The sequence below is a fragment of the Panthera uncia genome, chromosome B4 (genome assembly GCF_023721935.1).
Source record: "Panthera uncia isolate 11264 chromosome B4, Puncia_PCG_1.0, whole genome shotgun sequence".
In the NCBI taxonomy this organism is placed as follows: domain Eukaryota; kingdom Metazoa; phylum Chordata; class Mammalia; order Carnivora; family Felidae; genus Panthera; species Panthera uncia.
In genome coordinates this window covers 6,354,233-6,372,916 of record NC_064809.1, presented here as the reverse complement: position 1 = coordinate 6,372,916, position 18,684 = coordinate 6,354,233, and the positions used below count along the sequence as shown (strand labels likewise).

Here is an 18,684-nt window from a genome sequence, read left to right as displayed (position 1 = left end):
GCCATACCTAGTGTGGGCTTGGACGTGGGACTGAGGCAGCCATACCTGGTGTGGGCTTGGACGTGGGACAGCAGGAACTCCTACACAGCGCTGAGAGGAGTGTAAGTTGGGATAGTCCGCGTGGAATTCGATTTGACCATGTGTAATAAAACAGAAGACTGCAGACCCCAGGGCCGAACAGTTCCCCTCCTTGTTACCTACTTGGAAAACTCTCTTGCCCATAAGCAGGAGCAGATTTTCACAGCCGTGTTCACTGAAGCCCTGTCGGTAATACCGAGAGAGTGGAAATGATTCAACGTCCATCAGTAAGAGAATGGAAAACTCGCTTGTGCTGTATTGATGTAATGGAATCACGCACAGAAGTGGAAAACGGATGAACCTTCTGGATAAACGTTTACCAACTTGGATGGATCTTAGAACCTTCACATTAAACAAACCAAATGCTGCAGAAAACCACTTAGGGAATACAGTAAAACCTTGGATTGCGAGTGACGGGCAAGACGAGCCAAGATTTCTAATAAATTTTAACTTGATAAAGGAGTGATGTCTTGCCGTACGAGTCATATGTGATGCCAAACGTCACATGATCACAACTGAGCCAGTGGTTCTGGAAATTCGTTTTGATATACAAGTGCTTTGGATTACAAGCATGTTTCCAGAACGAATTATGTTCGCAAACAAGATTTTACTGCATTTTAAAAATATCCATTGTGTGTTGACACACAAACACCTGTATGTGTGGTAAAGTTTACAGACGTGCATGGGAATGATACACACCAGACTCGGGGAAGGGGAGCACAAGGTTGGCGGGGGGGCGCTTCTGGGGTGGAAAGCCCAGGGGAACTTAGCTGTGTAGCCGGTATTGTTTTTTTTCTTAGCTGCCTAGTGATACGTTAGTTGTCACTGTGTTGGTTGTAGCACCTTTTGCTGTGTCTCGAGTCCTGCATAATACACAGAAAAGTTCACATATGTGGTAGGAAAAAAACAACCAGAACTTCCAAGCTGGTGTGGGTATAAAACATTCCGATGTCAAGACACCACGTGCCTCTGGTAATTTTGACAAGTAAGTGGAGGAAGCCGGTTTTTTGTTGGATCCTAAGGCATCCGCTGTGTTTCTCTTCCCTGCAGGTACCGTTAACGGGAAATACTGCTGTCCCCAGCTTTTTATCAACCACAGGTGTTTCTCGGGCCCTTACCTGAACAAAGGGAGAATCGCAGAGCTACCTCAGTCCGTGGGACCCGGCAAATGCGTGCTGGTTCTTAAAGAGGTAAAGCATGTTCGACAGTGGTCAGAGTTGCCTTATTTCCACGGGGTGTCGAAGGTGTGGGTGGACTCTCTGCAGGAGAGAACGGAAATGTGAATCCGTTGAGGTGACATTTTCCAAGCCCCGGCTCTGGAGTCCTTGGGCCCAAGCTGGTCAGACGAGAAAGGGGGATGGCGGTCCGGCCCGTCAAAGACTCACAGGCCGGCGGGAGGGATAGGCCTTCCTCCCCTGAGTGCCGGGAAATGTTGCGGTGGGTTTGAATCAAGAGCTTCGGGAACTCAGGGGAGATGGGCTGTGTTGGGGGGCGGGGAGGGCCTGGGAGTGCAGACCGGAGGTTCTCTGGAGAGGTGAGTAAACTTTGGTGGACGGAAGGAAGTGCCGTGAGGACGGACACTCCCCAGCCGAGCCGGGAGTGGTGACGTCTCTCCCCTCCCTCGGCCGTACCTAGCGGGGCGCCTGCACGTAAGAGGTGCCTGCTGAATGCACCGTGGGCTCCAGGCGCTCGCGTGACGTTTGTGTCCCGGGCGGAGCCCTGGCCACGCATCATCTTGACGGTATTGTTTCCCATTTCTCTTCCTGCCTCTGGGGATCCACCTGCAGATAAAGAGGTGCATCCTAATTACGTCGATGGAGGGTTTCCTCTCTGGTCTGTGTTTACGGCCTCCCGGTGGACCCGGTGCGGAGATGGGTTGGAATTTTGGAAGCAATTCTGAGCCGTTCTTGGAACGCCATCTCTGCTTTTTTCGTGCATATCAGTGCTTCGTCTTAAGAAAGAGGACCCACACTTACCTTCTTTATTGCTACTGTAGCACGAAGAACATGTTTCCATCCGAGTGTGTTGTTAGGCAGCCTCTTGGAGCCAGGCACCGCACGAGGCCCTGGGGAGCACAGCAGCACTGTCTGCCCTCGGCCTGTTTGGGCTTCGTGGCCCTGACGGGGGGATGGTATGAGTCTAGAGGTGCAGTTAAGGGGGTGCTCGGTCAAGGCGGGAGCGGGGCGCTCCGGGAGCACAGGGGAGGGAGTGACAAGGAAATGCCAAGTGACACATGATGTGGCTTGGGCAGAGTGAGTGGAGCCTCGGATGCACGGGTGGATGTTCGGGGCGGCGTCCAGGAAAGGCAGGTGGTCCCGCGTGGCAGGAGCGTGGACCCTCAGGCTGGGGACACCCCGTAGGCGTACAAGAGGACGTCCCATTTTGAAAAGAACGAAAGAGAGAAATGTGGCGGGCCTGAAGCGTGAGGCGGGACGGAGTAGCTGGCGGTCCGCACGTGGAGACCTTCTCTGGCGTCCCGAGGGATGTAGACTTCCCACTCCGGAGGACGGGACCCCCCCCCCCATCCCCCCGGGTGACACTGTGCCAGAGCCGGCCCCCTCACTGCGAGAACCTCCGTGTGGTTTCGGACTCCCTTCCGCTTCAAGAGAACGAGCTAGTTTTCGTGGAGTCAGAGCATGTCTGCTTCTCCAGGCCTCCCGCGGAACCAGCAGCGAGAGACTTTATACGTTTAGAAAACAGAAATCCATTGTAGAGGGAAGATGGAGGTTGTGGCTGAGCAGAAACGCTGTGAAGAAACTCTGATCAGGCCGCTGTCGTGGTCATTTATTCAGAAGCGTGTCACAGAGAAAATGTTCGGAAGGGGCTTCCTGTCCTTAAATGTGCTTCCGGTCAAGTGGGAGAGACAAGCGGGCGAGTGAAGACGGCGGAGTGGGGGGGGCGTCTCGGGTGCCGTGACGGGGCTGGGACGGGTGCTTGGAGGTCACACAGATGTCCCCGCAGTCTGTGGGGACAGAGGAGTGGGCAGCCTGCACCCAGAAGCGCTGGGGGTGGTGCCCTGGGACGGAGGCAGGCAAGATCGGGAAAGCGGGCTTCTGGCACAGGTGTAAGGACCTCGAGACACAGACACTGGGCACAGACCTGTATCGAGAGTCCCCGTGGGTCCTGCTGTCCTCAGCAGTTTGGAAGCAGTGGCTTCGTGGGAAGCCACTTCCCTCCAGCAGGCAGGCGCTGCGTCCCGAGAGAGACCGGTACAGGTTGGGCCCAGCCTGCCTGGCAGGTGGGCCTGTCTCACAGATGAGACGTTTGTCGCTACAGAAAGAGGGTGCTGAGGCGGAGGGGACGCCCCTGAAAGGCCGTGGTGGTGCATGAACGGAAGGACCGCCGGTCAGCCGTGTGTCAGGTGGCACTGACCTCGGATCCCTCCAGATGCTGGACTGGATCGAAGGAGACACCGAAGCGGGATTCCGTGTCAGGATCTCTGTCACGATGCAAATCACACGCTTGGCCAAGCATTGATCCTCTGCCGTCCAGCCCGTGACGGGGTGTTGGTACGGTGGGGCCTGCCTGTGTCTGGGCCTGTTTTTTTCAGGACGGATCAGAAAGGAACAGGGAGGCCGGCAAAAGTAACGGAGACCCGGCGGGAGCCTTTGAAGCTGCCGGCAAAACCGTTTGTCACGGAACGTTCCCGCGATGAACACGAGGTCCCGGCTCGCCTGCCGGCTCCGTTAGCAGACGCGGTGGCCTCCTCGGGGGGCTGGCCGTTTGTCCTGCACAAGGTTTCGGAGTCCACGGTGGTTCCCCCTGATCAGTTCTGCGACAGGTGCCAGCAGCCAAACGTGAAAGCCGGGCCGAGCAGTTTTCTGATGACGGAACCAGTTTTTCCCTGATGTTCAGAAACCGCATGAGTCAGGAAGAGAAGAAGAAGGGGAAAAAGCCAGCTCTTCAGTTCTGTGAGCTCCAGAAAAATTGTCAAGTTCCAGCAAGCCAATATTCATGCTGATGCGCTTCGTCCTAGCACCAGAACCTCCATGGTTTCAGATTCCGTTTTACTTAAAGAGAACGAGGTCACTGGAGCAGAGACGGAGCGCGTTTGCTTTTCGGGCCATCGGCGGTGTGAGCGGTCGCAGGCGTTTTCGTCTTCGGGAAATGGCCGGGCCGTGGCCGTTCTCCTCGTCCACGCTGCTCAGAGAGAGCAGATGCGTGCGGGTGTGGACGGAGGGGCCATGGACATGGCACGAGGCAGTTCCCGGAGCACGGACCGCCAGAGGGGGGAGGGTCGGCGCCTGTCCGCTCACCTCCTGGGCAGGGAGCCTCCCGCACATCAGACTCGAGTGAGGCTTTGAGGACTCAGTGCAGGCCCCGGCCTCGATTCCAGAAAGGCAGCAGCAGAGTGGGTAGCTGACCTCCGAGAAGCTGGAGCCACAGCCGGTGAGCGGCCCAGCCAGGTCCGTCCTCCGCATGAGGGACCCAGGAGAGCAGGTCTTGCAGGGAGGGGATGGGTCGAGCCTGTGGATGGCCCCTCAGCCTGGGCCATCTTGTGGGAGCCCTGGGCCCAGACCCGTGGGGGGTGGGACCTATAAGTACGAGCCCTCCCCCGGGGGGCTGTGTTTATCATAAGTCAAACCTTCATGCTCAGTGTGATCGTTGTCACCCAGGGTCATCCTTTCCTGTCCCGGTTGCTTCCTCCCCCACGCCTGCCGAAGTACCCCAGGGTGTCCCCAAGACCCGTCCGCTGCAGGTCTGTGTGCCCTTGGTCGGTTTACGAGGTTGTGCATCACCATGCTCCCGCTCCTCCGAGCATGCTGCAAAGGTGCTGGGGAAAGTTCTGCTTACTCCTTCTTTAAATGCCATCTCCTTCCTGAGTGGCCAGGCCTGTGCAGGGCAGTGTAGTAAGGGGGGTGCTGTGTGCTTGTGTCCGCGTGTGAAGGAGAGAGCCCGCACGAGCACACGAGGAGGAGGAGAGAGGGCTACCTGGTGCATTTACACGTGTCCGTGTGTCCAGCGATGACAAGCACGGCTTCTGAAACGGACAAGTGATGACACGGGACGACACCGACCAGGCCCTGCCGGCAGAAGTGACTCTGAGAACACCAGCTCACAAGTTAGATTCTCTTGCTTCTTTGGTGACTGTCACATGCACGGGTGTAGAGGTGCCATCCCAGGGTGGCTTACAGACATTTCAGGAGCACGTGTGGTTTTCTGAAACGTTATTTGGCTTAAATTATTTGCCCACGTGTAACCTCTGTTTTTAGCAGTAAAGGATAGAAACGTCCGTCCAGTGGGGAATCTCTAGGAATCTTTTTTTATGTTTTCCACATAACTTTGGGATGTGTGTTGGCTCAGCAACATAAAAACACTTCACGTGCTGCGTTTTGGCAGTGTGCGTGCGTTCAGTCCTTTAGTGAACATGTAGGGACGCTTGGGGGACTCAGTTAAGTGTCTGACTTGGGCTCAGGTCATGATCTCACGGTTTGTGGGTCTGAGCCCCACGTCAGGCTCTGTGCTGACAGCTTAAACCCTAGGAGCTGCTTCGGATTCTGTGTCTCCCTCTCTCTCTGCTCCTCCCCCACTCATGCTCTCTCTGTCTCTCAAAAATAAACATAAAAAAAAGAGCGATGAACATTTATCAGTGCGCTTCCTATGAAAAGGTACATATGTGGCCCTTGACTCTCTCTTCCCTTTTTTCTTCTTCCTCGTGCTTAATAGAAGGCTGAGGAGAAAGCATCCAGAATGCTGGACACTAAGGAGACTTTCCAAAGTGATAAGCTTCCGTGGCTTTTTCTTTCCTTGCAAGCTGTGTGCTCGTCCCGACCTGGATCTGACATTGAGATCAGGCAGAATGCAGTGGGGTACGCTTGTAAGATAAAATACGTAAGACTGAGCTCTACCAAGGCAGGGAAGGTGTTCCTGATGAGTGGGGTAGAGACGCACATGTGTGCACACAGACCCCCCACCCGCCTACCTGTTTGTCCGTCCACCCACCCATCCACCCACCCATCCAACCATCCAACCACCCACCCATCTATCCACCCATCCACCCACCCATCCATCCATCTTTCTATCCTGTATCTGTCCATCATCATCTCTATCATGTACCTATCCATCCATTCACCCACCTGTCCATCGTTTTCATCTATCCATCCATCAATGTCATCTATCATCTATTTATCATCTTCTTTTCTTTTTTAATTTTTTAATGTTTTTATTTATTTTTGAGAGACAGAGAGAGACAGAATGTGAGCAGGGGAGGGGCAGAGAAAGAGAGAGAAAGACACAGAATCTGAAGAGGCTCCAGGCTCTGAGCTGTCAGCGCGGAGCCCGACGCGGGGCTCGAACTCATAAGCCGTGAGATCACGACCCGAGCCGAAGTCGGACGCTTAACCCGCTGAGCCACCCAGGTGCCCCTATTTATCATTTTCTAGTCTGTTCATCTACTGTCTATCTAAAACAGTCACTTCGGTGCTCTTCATGACAGCCGGTCAGGGGATGCAGAGGTGTAGGTACGATCATTCAAGCCTTCTTGGATTTTTAGGAGACTAGGTTGTGACAAGTTTAACGCTGCAGAAAGTGACCGCGGAAATGATTGGGGGCCGTGAGTGCTGACCCGGTGATGCCGGAGTCTGGGGCAGCTAGCTGGCCGGCCACGAGGCTGCAGAGGAGTCACAGAGGAGATTGCGGCATCCACCTGCACTGAATGAGATTTCTCTTCCCTTCCGTCTGCTTCTGTGGCCTTGCTCGCTGGCTTCAGAACGTGCAGAAGAGAGCGACCGGGAGACGGCAGGGTGCTGTCATGGTTCGTGTGTATTTCTTTTCACCTACCCTCAGCCCTTCCGCGGTCTCTCGGGTACAGGGGTGTTGGGTCGTGCAACACGCACCAGATATTTACCGAGCATGTGCTACACCAGATAACCCTCCCAGCGCTGGGAGCCATCCTCGTCCATTCCTTCGGGCCCCGAGAACTCGGGAGTCATCCCCGTGTGCCAGGTGGGCACTGTCCTTGGAGCTGGGGGTCGCGATGAGCAAGAGATGCGGCCCCTTTCTTAGTGAGGCGACAGTCTCCCTGGAGACGGAGGGGGGCCTTGTCTTCCCCTCCCCCCCCTCGGCCTGTCTCACCCTAACAGACCTACCCAGGGGCAGACACGCTGCAGAAGTCTGTGCCTGGTGCCGGGAGAATCACACCCCAGCTCTGTGTTCTCTAGGGCAGTAGGAGTAGTGGGTGTGCGGTGTTTCAATCCAGAAGCAGTGCTGTGTGTTGCTTGGGTGGTAAGAGGACAGGAAGAGACTCCTTCTCTCGAGTCCCCCTTTTCTGAGTCCCCCTGGGTGTCCCTCCTGGTCTCGCTTTCACTGTGCTTCCTGTGGTCTGGCTCAGGACCTGCTATCCCCAACCCCTTCTCCCTGGCTGGCAGGAATGGCTGTCTTCCTAACAGCTGTCTCTGACTTTGAGACTTCCGGGAAGTGCACCAAATGTAAGCCAGTCAGGTCAAGTCAGATCCCTCTCTCTCTGCCCCTCCCCTGCTCGTGTTCTCTCTCTCTCTCAAAATAAGTCAATAAGCATTAAAAGAAAAGAAACACCGAACGTTGCGTCTAAAGCAGAAGGCGTGTTTGGAGACACGCCGTGACTGAGGGATCTGGGCCGCGTGCTGCCTACACTCTGCTTCCCCGACACGCAGAATGGGTTCGAGCAAGAGGATCCCGAAAAAACCTATAGTTCTTCAGTCCCCACACTGCACCGGCCCGTCCTCCATGGCCCTGCCAGAGAGGCTGGCCTGCAAATAGCAACGTGAGCGCCCCTACCCCCCCCCCCCACACCCCCTTTGCAAACGAACTCCGAAGTTTCCAGTGGGGCCTGGCAGTTTGAATTTGGCTTCACTTGTTGCTTGCAGTTCATATTTCCGCCACATGGTCGACCCGTTAGGCTATTTCCCTCAGCCTCTGGGTTCTGATTACAGTGTTTATTTTCCACATTCGGGGGGCTCTGTGATGACTTCTTTGAATTTGCCCGTCGTTATAGATCTTTGGGCATTTCTTCTTGGCTACCTGTCATGACAGACTTCTACTTACAAACTCTAAAGGCTTCATGTAGGAACCCAGAAAATAAGAAATCCAAAGCAGCCTTAACTGTTGACATAATGATGCCATACGGTGCACGAAGGTAACTTCTCCACAGCAGCCATGTGTTTATCGGTATAATTGAGTTGAGAAGATGGGGTGTGTGTGTGGGGGGGGGGGTGGCATCTTGCCTAGGTGACATCTAGTCAAGTCAGTCAACAAAGTCTAAGATGCGGACAGGCCTCTCCCGATACTCTCTGGTGTTTCGTTGCTATTGTTTTTAAAAAAATTTTTTTTTAACATTTATTTATTTTTGAGACAGAGAGAGACAGAGCATGAACGGGGGAGGGTCAGAGAGAGGGAGACACAGAATCTGAAGCAGGCTCCAGGCTCTGAGCCGTCAGCACAGAGCCCGACGCGGGGCTCGAACTCACGGACCGCAAGATCATGACCTGAGCCGAAGCCGGCCGCTTAACCGACTGAGCCACCCAGGCCCCCCTCGTTGCTATTGTTTTATGCTTATGCTGAACACCAGCCCATAAAGAACAATGCACCAGGCTTGTGGGCCATAACACGATCATAACCTGTGAAGCAAGACTTAGCAGATTGCCGGGCAACGTCTGGGAAGGTTGGCAGAGGAGAAGTGAGGCACTTTTTATCGTTCAGTATCACTTGCCTGTAAAGAAGGTAAGATACCTCTCTGGAACTTTCTTATCACGCTGTAGAATAGGATTTTCTAGGAAAGGGCCTCAGCAGCAAGGCCCTTTCTAAGGGCCTCCATCTACATATATTTTCTTTCTAAGAAAATATTACTTTCTAAGCCTCCATTCACATATATTTTATATATTTTACGGCCCCAAGTAAATTCTTGCTGTGAATTAGTCCTTAATTTCTAGATGCATGGAAGAATTTTAACTAATTTCAGTGCTCGTGTTGAAATTCATTGAACAAATGCCAAAAATGATTGATTGAACCCCTGCTATTGCCGGGTGTAATTGTAGCTGCTACGGATACAGCAGCAGACAAAATGAAGCCGCTGATTTCTTGGTGCTCGTGATCTGGTGGGGTGGACAGTAAACCAAGAAGCCACGCACTCTGGATACAGGGAGGGTTTCTTGGTGAACAGTTGTGGACTGTGAGAATAGCAGAGCTCACGGAGGCCTGGAAAGTCGCCGTCAGAAGAGGAAAGTTGCCGAGAAGAAAAAGCTATAGGGCAGATGAAATCTGTCTGATTCGAACACAATGCCCGTGAAACATCCACGTGGAGACGGTTATATGTGTCTGGAGTTGGGGAAAGGTCTAGGGTGGAAATGCAAATTTGGGAACCGCGAGTTTGCTGATTCGCGGAGAGCGTTTAAAGCCAGGTGCGCCGTGGAGCGAACGTAGCCAGTCTGAGAACTTGAGCGCTGAGCCTCACCGTCGTTTGCGGGAGATGCACAGGAGGACCCAGGAAAAGCGAGCTGGGATGCACGAGGGCCTGGACAGGCCGGAGTCTTGGAGGTAGAGGAGAAAGCGTCCCTGCTGTGTGGAGCCACAGACAGGGTGGGCCAAGAAGACAACCAAGGATTGCCGTTCTTTGGCGATGCGGGCAAGTTGTGGGCTTGGAAGGGCCCCTGGGTGGGCCCCAGAGAGCCCTGCGGGGGACAGGGGAGCCAGCAAGTGCAGACAGCTCCGGAGGCTTCCACCGTAACAAGAGAACAGAGGACGAACGAGGGGGCTGCAGGTGGATGACAGATGAAGAGAGAGTTGTCGTCTTACAGGATGGGCCTGCCGACCGGGTTCTGCTCAGACCGCGGACGTGTGCGCCTCGTGGGTCTGGAGGCTGGAACCAGGTGCCTGCAGAGGAGGGTGCTCACGGGGACTCTCTGCCTGCTTTGCCCATGGCTGCCCCCTCACTGTGTCCTCACACGGAGGGGGAGAGAGGGAGAGCGAGCAAGAGCTCTCACAAGGGTACACTCCATCATGAGGGCCCACATTGCATGGCCTCATGGAACACCTTACTCTCCTCCCAAAGGCTCCATCCCTAAAGCCATCCCACGGAGGTTAGCGTTTCAACACACAGATGGGGGTGAGGGTGAGGGACATAATTCTGTCCAGAGCACCACACGGTGAACAAGAATATTCTAGAAAGTGTTGTGGGCTGTAAGATACATTGCTGATGGTGGACCATGAACCCAGAGGGCAGAAGGGGTGGGTTCGGGGTGCACGGAGGAACTTGAGATTGGATCAGACAAGGGGAAAATGCAGAGCCATTTGGGAATCGGATTCCAGGGGCAAGGAATGTTCTGGAAGTGTTGAGTTTCTGGTGACTGAGGTGGACGAAAATTCAGGGTATGGTGGGATTCTCCTTTCGGTCTTCCAGGGGGAGGTAGGAAATTCTGGAAAATTACAGCCTCTTTTGGGGAGTGGTCTTCTGTCAAGTTGAAGCGACCAAGCCTGGGGTTCATTGTTGGGGGGTTGAGTTGGGGGAGAGACTGCCCACCAGGAGAGCACGGAGGCTCCCTGGCCTTGCTGCTGGGACGAAGGGGGCACCTCCCCTTCAGGGTGGTGGGCAGCCAGGAGGGGCCAGCCTTCCGTAGAGGATCTGCATAAAGCGAGAGGTCGGTTTCGGCCAAAGCAACAGAGTTCTCCACTTGGTAAAATATGTCTGGTTATTACTTCTGTCGTTCAGATTTTTGTAACTAACAGCAAAAGGAGTAGTGACCGTAAAGGACTCATGGCTTCTACGGGATGGAGCTGGGATTTGATCGCACATCGACCGAGACTTGTGTGTAAAGTAGGTTCTGCACAGACACTTCATGAACTGCAGGAGATCCCAGGAGGCGTTCCTGGAGTTACTCAGACTCCCTTCTGCCTGTTTATTGGGCATACTGTTTATTAACTTCACACCTCACATGCTCTTAGTTAATTGGGGGCAGCTTGCACATGACCCTTCCTGATCGAGGGCACAATACGGCACACTGAGTTCCGATGTTTTGCAAGGAACAGTAATTCAGTCTGACTCTGCGTGGTGTTACCAGCCGCCAACTCAGTTATTTTCCGGGAGGTAACTGTGATGCCCTAAGATGTCATGTGCACCAGAATTATTCCGCTCACAGTCCCAAAGTTTTATGGAGAGCCTGTTGAATGTGGCAGGGCATGATGCGGCATTGGAGATGCCGTGGGAAAATTATTCAATATTGGACGCTTTTGACAATTTAATGGCTGCCCGTTCCCAGGCTGAATTGAATTCTGGAAGGCATTTTCTTTTCACTGTCTCAAAATGCATTTCACTCTGCAGCAAATAACATGTAGCTCTGGGCCTTCCTCACCAAACACAATGGAAAGAATCGGTTTAAATTTTATTGTCTGTTGATAAATACTCTGTGCATTATTTCAGTCAGTTCTAATTGGATTTATTTTTTAAACTCAATCTCTGTAAATTGTACTGACAGCAAACAGTAAAATCAGGCGGTTATTCTAATACCGAAAACATAAGCACACCAAAACTGCTCGTACGGCCCCGTCCTGGCCCTTTAATGCCTTAGCTGAACCAGGTGCTCTTGACGGGGACTTAGGGGGCCCTCGGAGTAGAGCATGACCCCGGCTAAGAAAAGACGCTTGCCACGTGGACTGCATGGTATAAAATATCTTGAGGGACACCTGCGTGGCTCAGTCGGTGAAGCGTCTGAGTTCAGCTCAGATCATGATCTCACGGTTCATGAGTTCGAGCCCCGCATCAGGCTCTGTGCTGCCAGCACAGAACCCGCATCTGATCCTCTGTCCCTTTCTCTCTGCTCCTTGCCTGCTTGCACTCTCTCTCTCTCTGTCTCAAAATAAACTTTAAAAAATGCATATTTTGAAGATTGACTCTTCTGTTACCATATGAGAGAGCATCGTTGTTTCCCGGAATGAAATCAGGGTGCCCCCCATGCCAGTTGTGTTCGGGAACACGTCACATACGCGAACGCCACGATCATGCAAAGCCCAGCGACATACCTTTGTCTCTATCCTGTCATGCGTACCGTGCTGTCTCCTCTGTAAACACTGGGCACTTTGGCAATGGTGCCAGAGTCTCATCTCAGGAGGGTGTTTTCCTCCCCCTCTCAGAGGTGTTTCGCTCTGCTACGTGCAATGTGAGCCCAGTGCCTGCCTTGTTCCTTCCCTGGATGGGGGGCGGGGAGGGAGGGGACCGTCCCGTACCTACCTGTGCTCCTGGGGCTGGCACCCGGCAGGTCGTCACCCAGGTGCATGTTGTGGAACTAAACCCCGTGGGTCTCGTGGTCCCTTATAGGCTGTGCTGCACCTTCACATCCGGTAAGCAGCCTGACCAGGTGACAGCAGCCGTTGAACGTGCCGGAACTCATAAACGTTCATGGTTAACCAGGATCTGCTTATGGAGAGGGGAATGCCCCCAAGGGATCCGAATTCCTTACTCTTGGCACTCAAGGTTAAACAGGAGCATGTTACCTTCCCAGAGCTGGGGCTCGCAGAGGGCGGCGTCCGGTCTTTTCTGGGGTGCCACGGGAGGCAGCGGCCACATGTGTATTTTCGTGGACTTGGGAATTGGGAATAAGGGGGAGGTTTGAGGAAACACGCCATCAGATGGTACTAGATACCCCAGAGTGTCTTTTCAAACGCTCGCGTCTCTGAGAGCGTCGTCCTCGTATGAAATGTCCGTAAATCGAGCCAGCACCAGGTGAGTTTCAAATGCTCGGCTAACCTCCTCACAGACACCTGAAGTCTGTTCAGAGTTGTTGGCACGAATCGGCTGCCTCTCTCTTATTGGTTCCCTTTGAAACTTATTTTCAAAAATCAGATGAAGTTCTCGGTAGCTGATCTTACTGAGGGGTAATCCCGTTGATGCTAACTGGCGGCTCTTTGCAGGGAATAGAGCTGTGTTTCTACAACCAGAAATGCTAAGGACAGTCAACCGTCCTCTGTGGCAGGCAGTTCACACGCCCCCCGAGGGACGGGATTTTACCACCCTTTTCACCCCGTAGGTGCGGAGCCGAATCTGTGCCAGCCCACAGAGAACATTCCACCCAACTTAACGGACGTGTCTGCAGCCGCATCTCCTCCTCGGGTGGGCGGTCTTCACGGTGCTCTTGTTTCAGCAGCGATGCCACTGAAGTTCATTGCGGTTCTGTTTTTTTTTTTTCCCCGACAGGTTCTCAGCATGATCATCAATGCAGCTTACAAGCCCGGAAGGGTATTGCGAGAACTACAACTGGTGGAAGATCCACACTGGAATTTCCAGGAGGAGACACTGAAGGCAAAGTATGTGTTTTCAGTTCTGCAAAACCGTGCTCTTAGCGACGGTTCGCCTGCCGCTTGGAAGCGTTGCCCCTGTTCCTTGTGACCCGGCCCAAAGAAGTGGGAACGGACGGAAGGCTGTCATCCTCTACGTAGACTCATTGGCGTTTTTGTGGCCCAGAGCCGCCTTAAGCCTGGGGACTCCAGAAACAAAGGAGAGATTTGTTTAGCTAATACTTGATCACGTTAAGCATTCCGAGTCGGAACTTACTATGTTTTAAGGCCAGTAGATGATTTGATCAGAAGGGGAAGAACTGTAAAAGAGAGGCTGTCCCTTGCCATTATCATACATGATTCAGTCACAGCCCTTCCTGTTTGATGCCGTGGGGAGTTAGTGCCAGACACACGTGCTCTTCGCTCTGGTTGCTGGCCGTGTTGAAAGGTAACCGTTGGTTTGGCCAGTGGCCTGTGGGTTGACATGTGGTTGGGCACTTCCTTTATTTGCAGATAGACTAATGGGAAAGGTGATATTTTGGCTTTGCTTTAGGTTTCCCGAACTCTGAAATGGATGGCACCCGCGGGATAGATACGGTTGAACACGGTTGTCCGTTTAGGAGGCAGACGGAAGAAGATCCGTTTGTCAAGATAATTTTGTTTAATAATTGTTTTGACTTTTGGCCCTTCATATTCATTTAGCTCTGCAGTAGAGTAGATCTTCCTGATCGACTTCTTGTCTAACGGTGTCCTAATAGCGTTTAGATGTGCGACGTTTGGGAAATGATACTTTTTTAAGATTTACTTACCTATTTGAGAGAGACACAGACAGTGCAAGCAGGGGAGGGGCAGAGAGAGAGAATCCCAAGCAGGCTCTGTGCTGCCAGCACAGAGCCCGACGTGGGGCTTGAACTCCCGAACTGGGAGATCATGACCTGAGCCGAAGTCAAGAGTCTGACGCTCAACCGACTGAGCCCCGCAGGCGCCCTGAGCACGTCTGCAATTTCAGATTCGGCGCAAGTCATCTGGGATCTGATGACGTTCTGCCAACTCACAGAAGTTAGAGGAAGTATGTGTTAACAGGGAGAACGTTTATTTATACGAAGAGGCACATATCTCGTCCTTCCCGAGAAATATTTAAATGAACTTCCCCTGTAGTGCAGAAGAAAATCAAGTTTTTTTTTTCCAGTGTAACATTCCCTAGCTTTCTGCTTTATCTAAGGGAGACACCATCTAAGGTAGAACATTTTCTTGTAAGGCTAATTCATAGGAACAGTGGTGGCCAAAAACCCGAACGAGTGTTTTTCCCGAGACACTCTTCTGTAAAATTCAGTGCATCCCAGATATACCTGACGGATAAGAAAATAGGAAAAATACAAAAATCTTAAATCCTATTAAAATCTCCCCTGTCCCTAAATAAGCCAGAAACTTGCCCCAGGTACCAAAATGACAGGGGGCGTTAATTTTGCGGTGTTTTCGCCGGTGTTCAGAGCTTTTATTAAGTCCAGCCCCGATACAATCAAAACAGTCAGCCCGGCTGGATTGGAAAGGCAGCGTGTTCCTGTTCTATCAGATACGACAGTGACTTCCTTAGCCGGATCTTACATAGCAACTTAGAATGCGAAAGTGTCTGTCTGTGCCGGGTTCCAGGCATGCGGGATCACGGCAGCATCTCAGAGCAGCTGCTAATAGTGACAGGTTTACAGGGGGGGGGGGGGGGGGGGGCGGGGGAGCGTTCCGTCATGACGCTCCGTGTTGCTTCTGATGCTTCTGACGTAAAACGACAACTTTTCAGATCTTGACAACTTTGCTGTTTCCTTCGGTACAAATGCGAGGAGAGGGCGCTGGCGTCTTCCCGTTTTGCGTTCTGCCACGAATAAATTAACCCAGTGGAGGGGGGACCCGCATTTCAGGCTCTGGGTTGTCTTCTTGTGGTCCTTGAAGGACAGTATTACAAGGAGAGGTTTCAGGAAGAGAGGACGTGAGATCGTCCAGGCATGGGGCTTGCGAGTGCTGCCTGCTAGCATCTGGGCTTTCTTTCTCTTTTTTTAATGTTTGTTTATTTTTGAGGGAGAGACCGAGCACGAGCGGGGGAGGGGAAGAGAGCGAGCGAGACCCAGAATCCGAAGCAGGCTCCAGGCCCCGAGCTGTCAGCACAGAGCCCGATGTGGGGCTCGAACCCACGAATGTCGAGATCATGACCCGAGCCAAGGCCAGACGCTTAGCCGGCTGAGCCACCCAGGCGCCCCTGGGCTTTCTGGGTTTTTCCTCTTGTGAAGAGTAAAAAACCCACTTACTTGACCGGATGGAGGTTCCATTGAAAAGGTTTGACCTGTACGGGGGAGGAAAAGGAACATTGCCCCTTAGTGATTTTTTTCCTATTTGTCCAACGGCGGTACCTTTCCTACTGAAACAAAATATCGCAGTATTGAACACCGCATAAGGGGTGCTGTCATGAGTCTGCAGCACGTATTGAGAGGTGCCAGAGGAATAGTAGCTTCTAACATCGTTCATGTCGGCAGTCCTGGAAGAGAGAATTCTCTTTCCGATGAACTCGGGTGTACTGAATTGACCTACATTATTTTGAATTTCAGGAGGAGGAATTTAGGCTCTGCCTTAGGGGGATTAAAAAAAGTTCCCACTCCGTGCATCTAGAGACACTTAAATGTTTTCCGACGCGTTATAGAATCTTCTTGGGGAGAAAAGACCGTTAACTCTGCTTTGAGTGGCTTTTGTGATAATCTTCATAAAATCCAGGGGAAGGCTTCATAGATTTTCCCAGTCTTCTGTTACAGTTATTCAGAATATTTAAAGAGGAAATGTCCTCTTTAATTTGGAGTGAGTTAGACTTCCTTATCACTTAGGCAGAAACAAAGAAAGTCACATCTTTGAGGTGAGTCATGCTTGGCTCCCTGGAATTGATATTTTTGTTTCTTTTCCATCAGCAATTACTAATTTTTATATGTTTTGATTTCACCTTTTTTTTGTGTGTGTCTTCTACTCATGCTCATATTTTGTGAATAGCAAGATGTACTATTTGGCTATAAAGTGATTTGTGTGAAAAAGGATTCCCAAAACAGAAACTTCTCACTGAATAAAAAATTCAGCTCACTCATTCGTTCGTTTTTACGTTGGGCACTTGCTGTCCTGAAAATGTATACCGTAAACGGTACAGGAAGCAGGTGGCCGAACCGGTTTGTGGAGCGTAAGCCTGGAGTTCTGCGTGTGCCTAATTAAGTTCATGAGGTTATGGGCGTGGTGTTTCTGGTTCAAATACAGATCAGTTGAGGATGTTCGGAATTGGATCGGTGTTTCTGAAAATAATCACCCCTCTCCCCAATGTGTTGCTCGTAATGATTAGAGTTCTCATTAATTGAGATGCAGGAATCGAGAAAGAAGGGAGAGGTGTCTGAGGGGTTGAGTTTCATAAGACCGAAAACCAGTGACCCAGTGTGTTGACCATAGTTTTGACGATCGAGATGTGACCGTGAAGGAGAGGCTGTCTTCTGGAGGAGATCAGGATCATATCTTATTGGTGCTAACAAGAGTGATTTCCCCACATCTGAAGCTTTTCTGTTTCTGCAGAGTTAAATTCTCCCTTCAGTACTCGAGGATGTGAATTCAGCTTGACGGAGTAGAACCTCGTTTTCCATTCTCACACTCCTGTCGCTCCCTCCCAAGAGTTTGCTAAAAGGTCCCGCTCTGGGTCCGTTTGAAAGTGAATACTAGAAGTCATGCCAAGTTGAAGTCATCCCCCTTGGACCATACTGATATTTTTACATGGATCATTACAGGATTGTGGGTTGTTTTCAGTCTGTATTTCCTGTTGGCTCAAAATCCATTTTGGTTTTCCTCAACTCCTGACTATTGAAAGAGACCACTTTTTCTAGTACCCTTGGGTTTCTGTCTTTCTGGGCCCTACCATATTGCACTCCCATGTGGAAATGAATCCCTGCTCTAATGGGTAGGAAGATATCAGAAGGCCGTTCATACTCCCTTATTGATGTCAAGGAGGAAGAACATTTTCTCTACCCTGTTATGTTCAGTCCCTGGGAGCCTGCAAATTAAACTGACAAAAGACAGATTATCAAGAGGAAAGACCATTTACTTAAGGAGCAGTGAACACACAGCAGGCAAGGTACTTCGGGATGAGTAACTTGAAGGGGCAGTTAGAACAAATAGGTTTCTTTATGAAAGACAAATGAGTTTTTAGGAGAGCGAATGGGGGAAAAGAAAGTTTGTGAAAATGTTGCCTTACACAGGCATAAAGCAGTCTTTGTGTCTTCTTCATGGTCATGAAACTCCTGAGAAGGGATTTACGGTAGGTTTACTCTGGTCTCTCCCCTGGGGTTAGAAGCCACTCCAAAGAGGGAATTTAATGGTAGTCCTCATTTCTCAGAAGTGTCTGCTTTTAGTCAGATAACGGGAGCTGTGAGAAAGCTGCTTTCTGTGTCCGTTGAATCCCAAACATCTTTATCTAAAAATAATCTCTGGACTCCGGGCTTCTGAGTGCGTCCCCACGGTGACGGCCAGGAAGTGTGTCCCTCAGGTGTCCCTCCAGTAATGCAGAGGTGCTAAGGGAACGGGGTGAAGGAGTCTTAAAAATGACGGAGTCGAGGGGCGCCTGGGTGGCTCGGTCGGTTAAGCGTCCAACTTCGGCTCAGGTCATGATCTCGCGGTCCGTGAGTTCGAGCCCCACGTCGGGCTCTGTGCTGACCGCTCAGAGCCTGGAGCCTGTTTCAGATTCTGTGTCTCCCTCTCTCTGTGACCCTCCCCTGTTCATGCTCTGTCTCTCTCTGTCTCAAAAATAAATAAATGTTTAAAAAAAAATGACGGAGTCGAAGCTCCTCCGTGGACTGTTGCTCACCGCAGATCTTCCCGTGGCTCCCTCCTTCCCCACCTTTCTTATCTTCGTCACTTCCGACCCACTGATCTTCTACTTCTTTTTTCCTTCCTGCCTCCCTCCCTCCCTCCCTCCCTCCTTTTCTCCCTTCCTTCCTTCCTTCCTCCCTCCCTCCCTCCCTCCCTCCCTCTCTCCCTCCCTCCCTCCCTCCCTTCCTCCTTCCTTCCTCCCTCCCTCCCTTCCTCCTTTTTCTCCTTCCTTCCTTCCTTCCTCCCCTCCCTCCTTCCTCCCTCCCTCCTCCTTTTCCTTCTTCCTCCCTTCCGCCCTCCCTCCTCCTTTCCCTCCTTCCTTCCTTCCTTCTTTCCTCCTTTTCCTCCTTCCTCCCTCCTTTTCCTCCTTCCTTCCTCCTTTTCCTCCTTTTCCTCCTTCCTCCCTCCCTTCCTCCTTTTTCTCCTTCCTTCCTTCCTTCCTCCCCTCCCTCCTTCCTCCCTCCCTCCTCCTTTTCCTTCTTCCTCCCTTCCGCC

General features: G+C 51.8%; 1 protein-coding gene across 5 annotated transcripts in view; it reads left to right on the top strand.

The window, feature by feature from the left end:
- The window catches only part of SFMBT2 (Scm like with four mbt domains 2), a 227,747-nt gene that overhangs the window by 186,102 nt on the left and 22,961 nt on the right, over positions 1 to 18,684 (top strand). For all 5 annotated transcript variants that reach the window (XM_049626785.1, XM_049626784.1, XM_049626783.1 and 2 more), the window contains 2 exons: positions 1,129 to 1,268; positions 13,238 to 13,347. In XM_049626785.1, the coding sequence (XP_049482742.1) occupies positions 1,129 to 1,268; positions 13,238 to 13,347 (250 nt within the window). The remainder of the gene's footprint in view (positions 1 to 1,128; positions 1,269 to 13,237; positions 13,348 to 18,684) is intronic.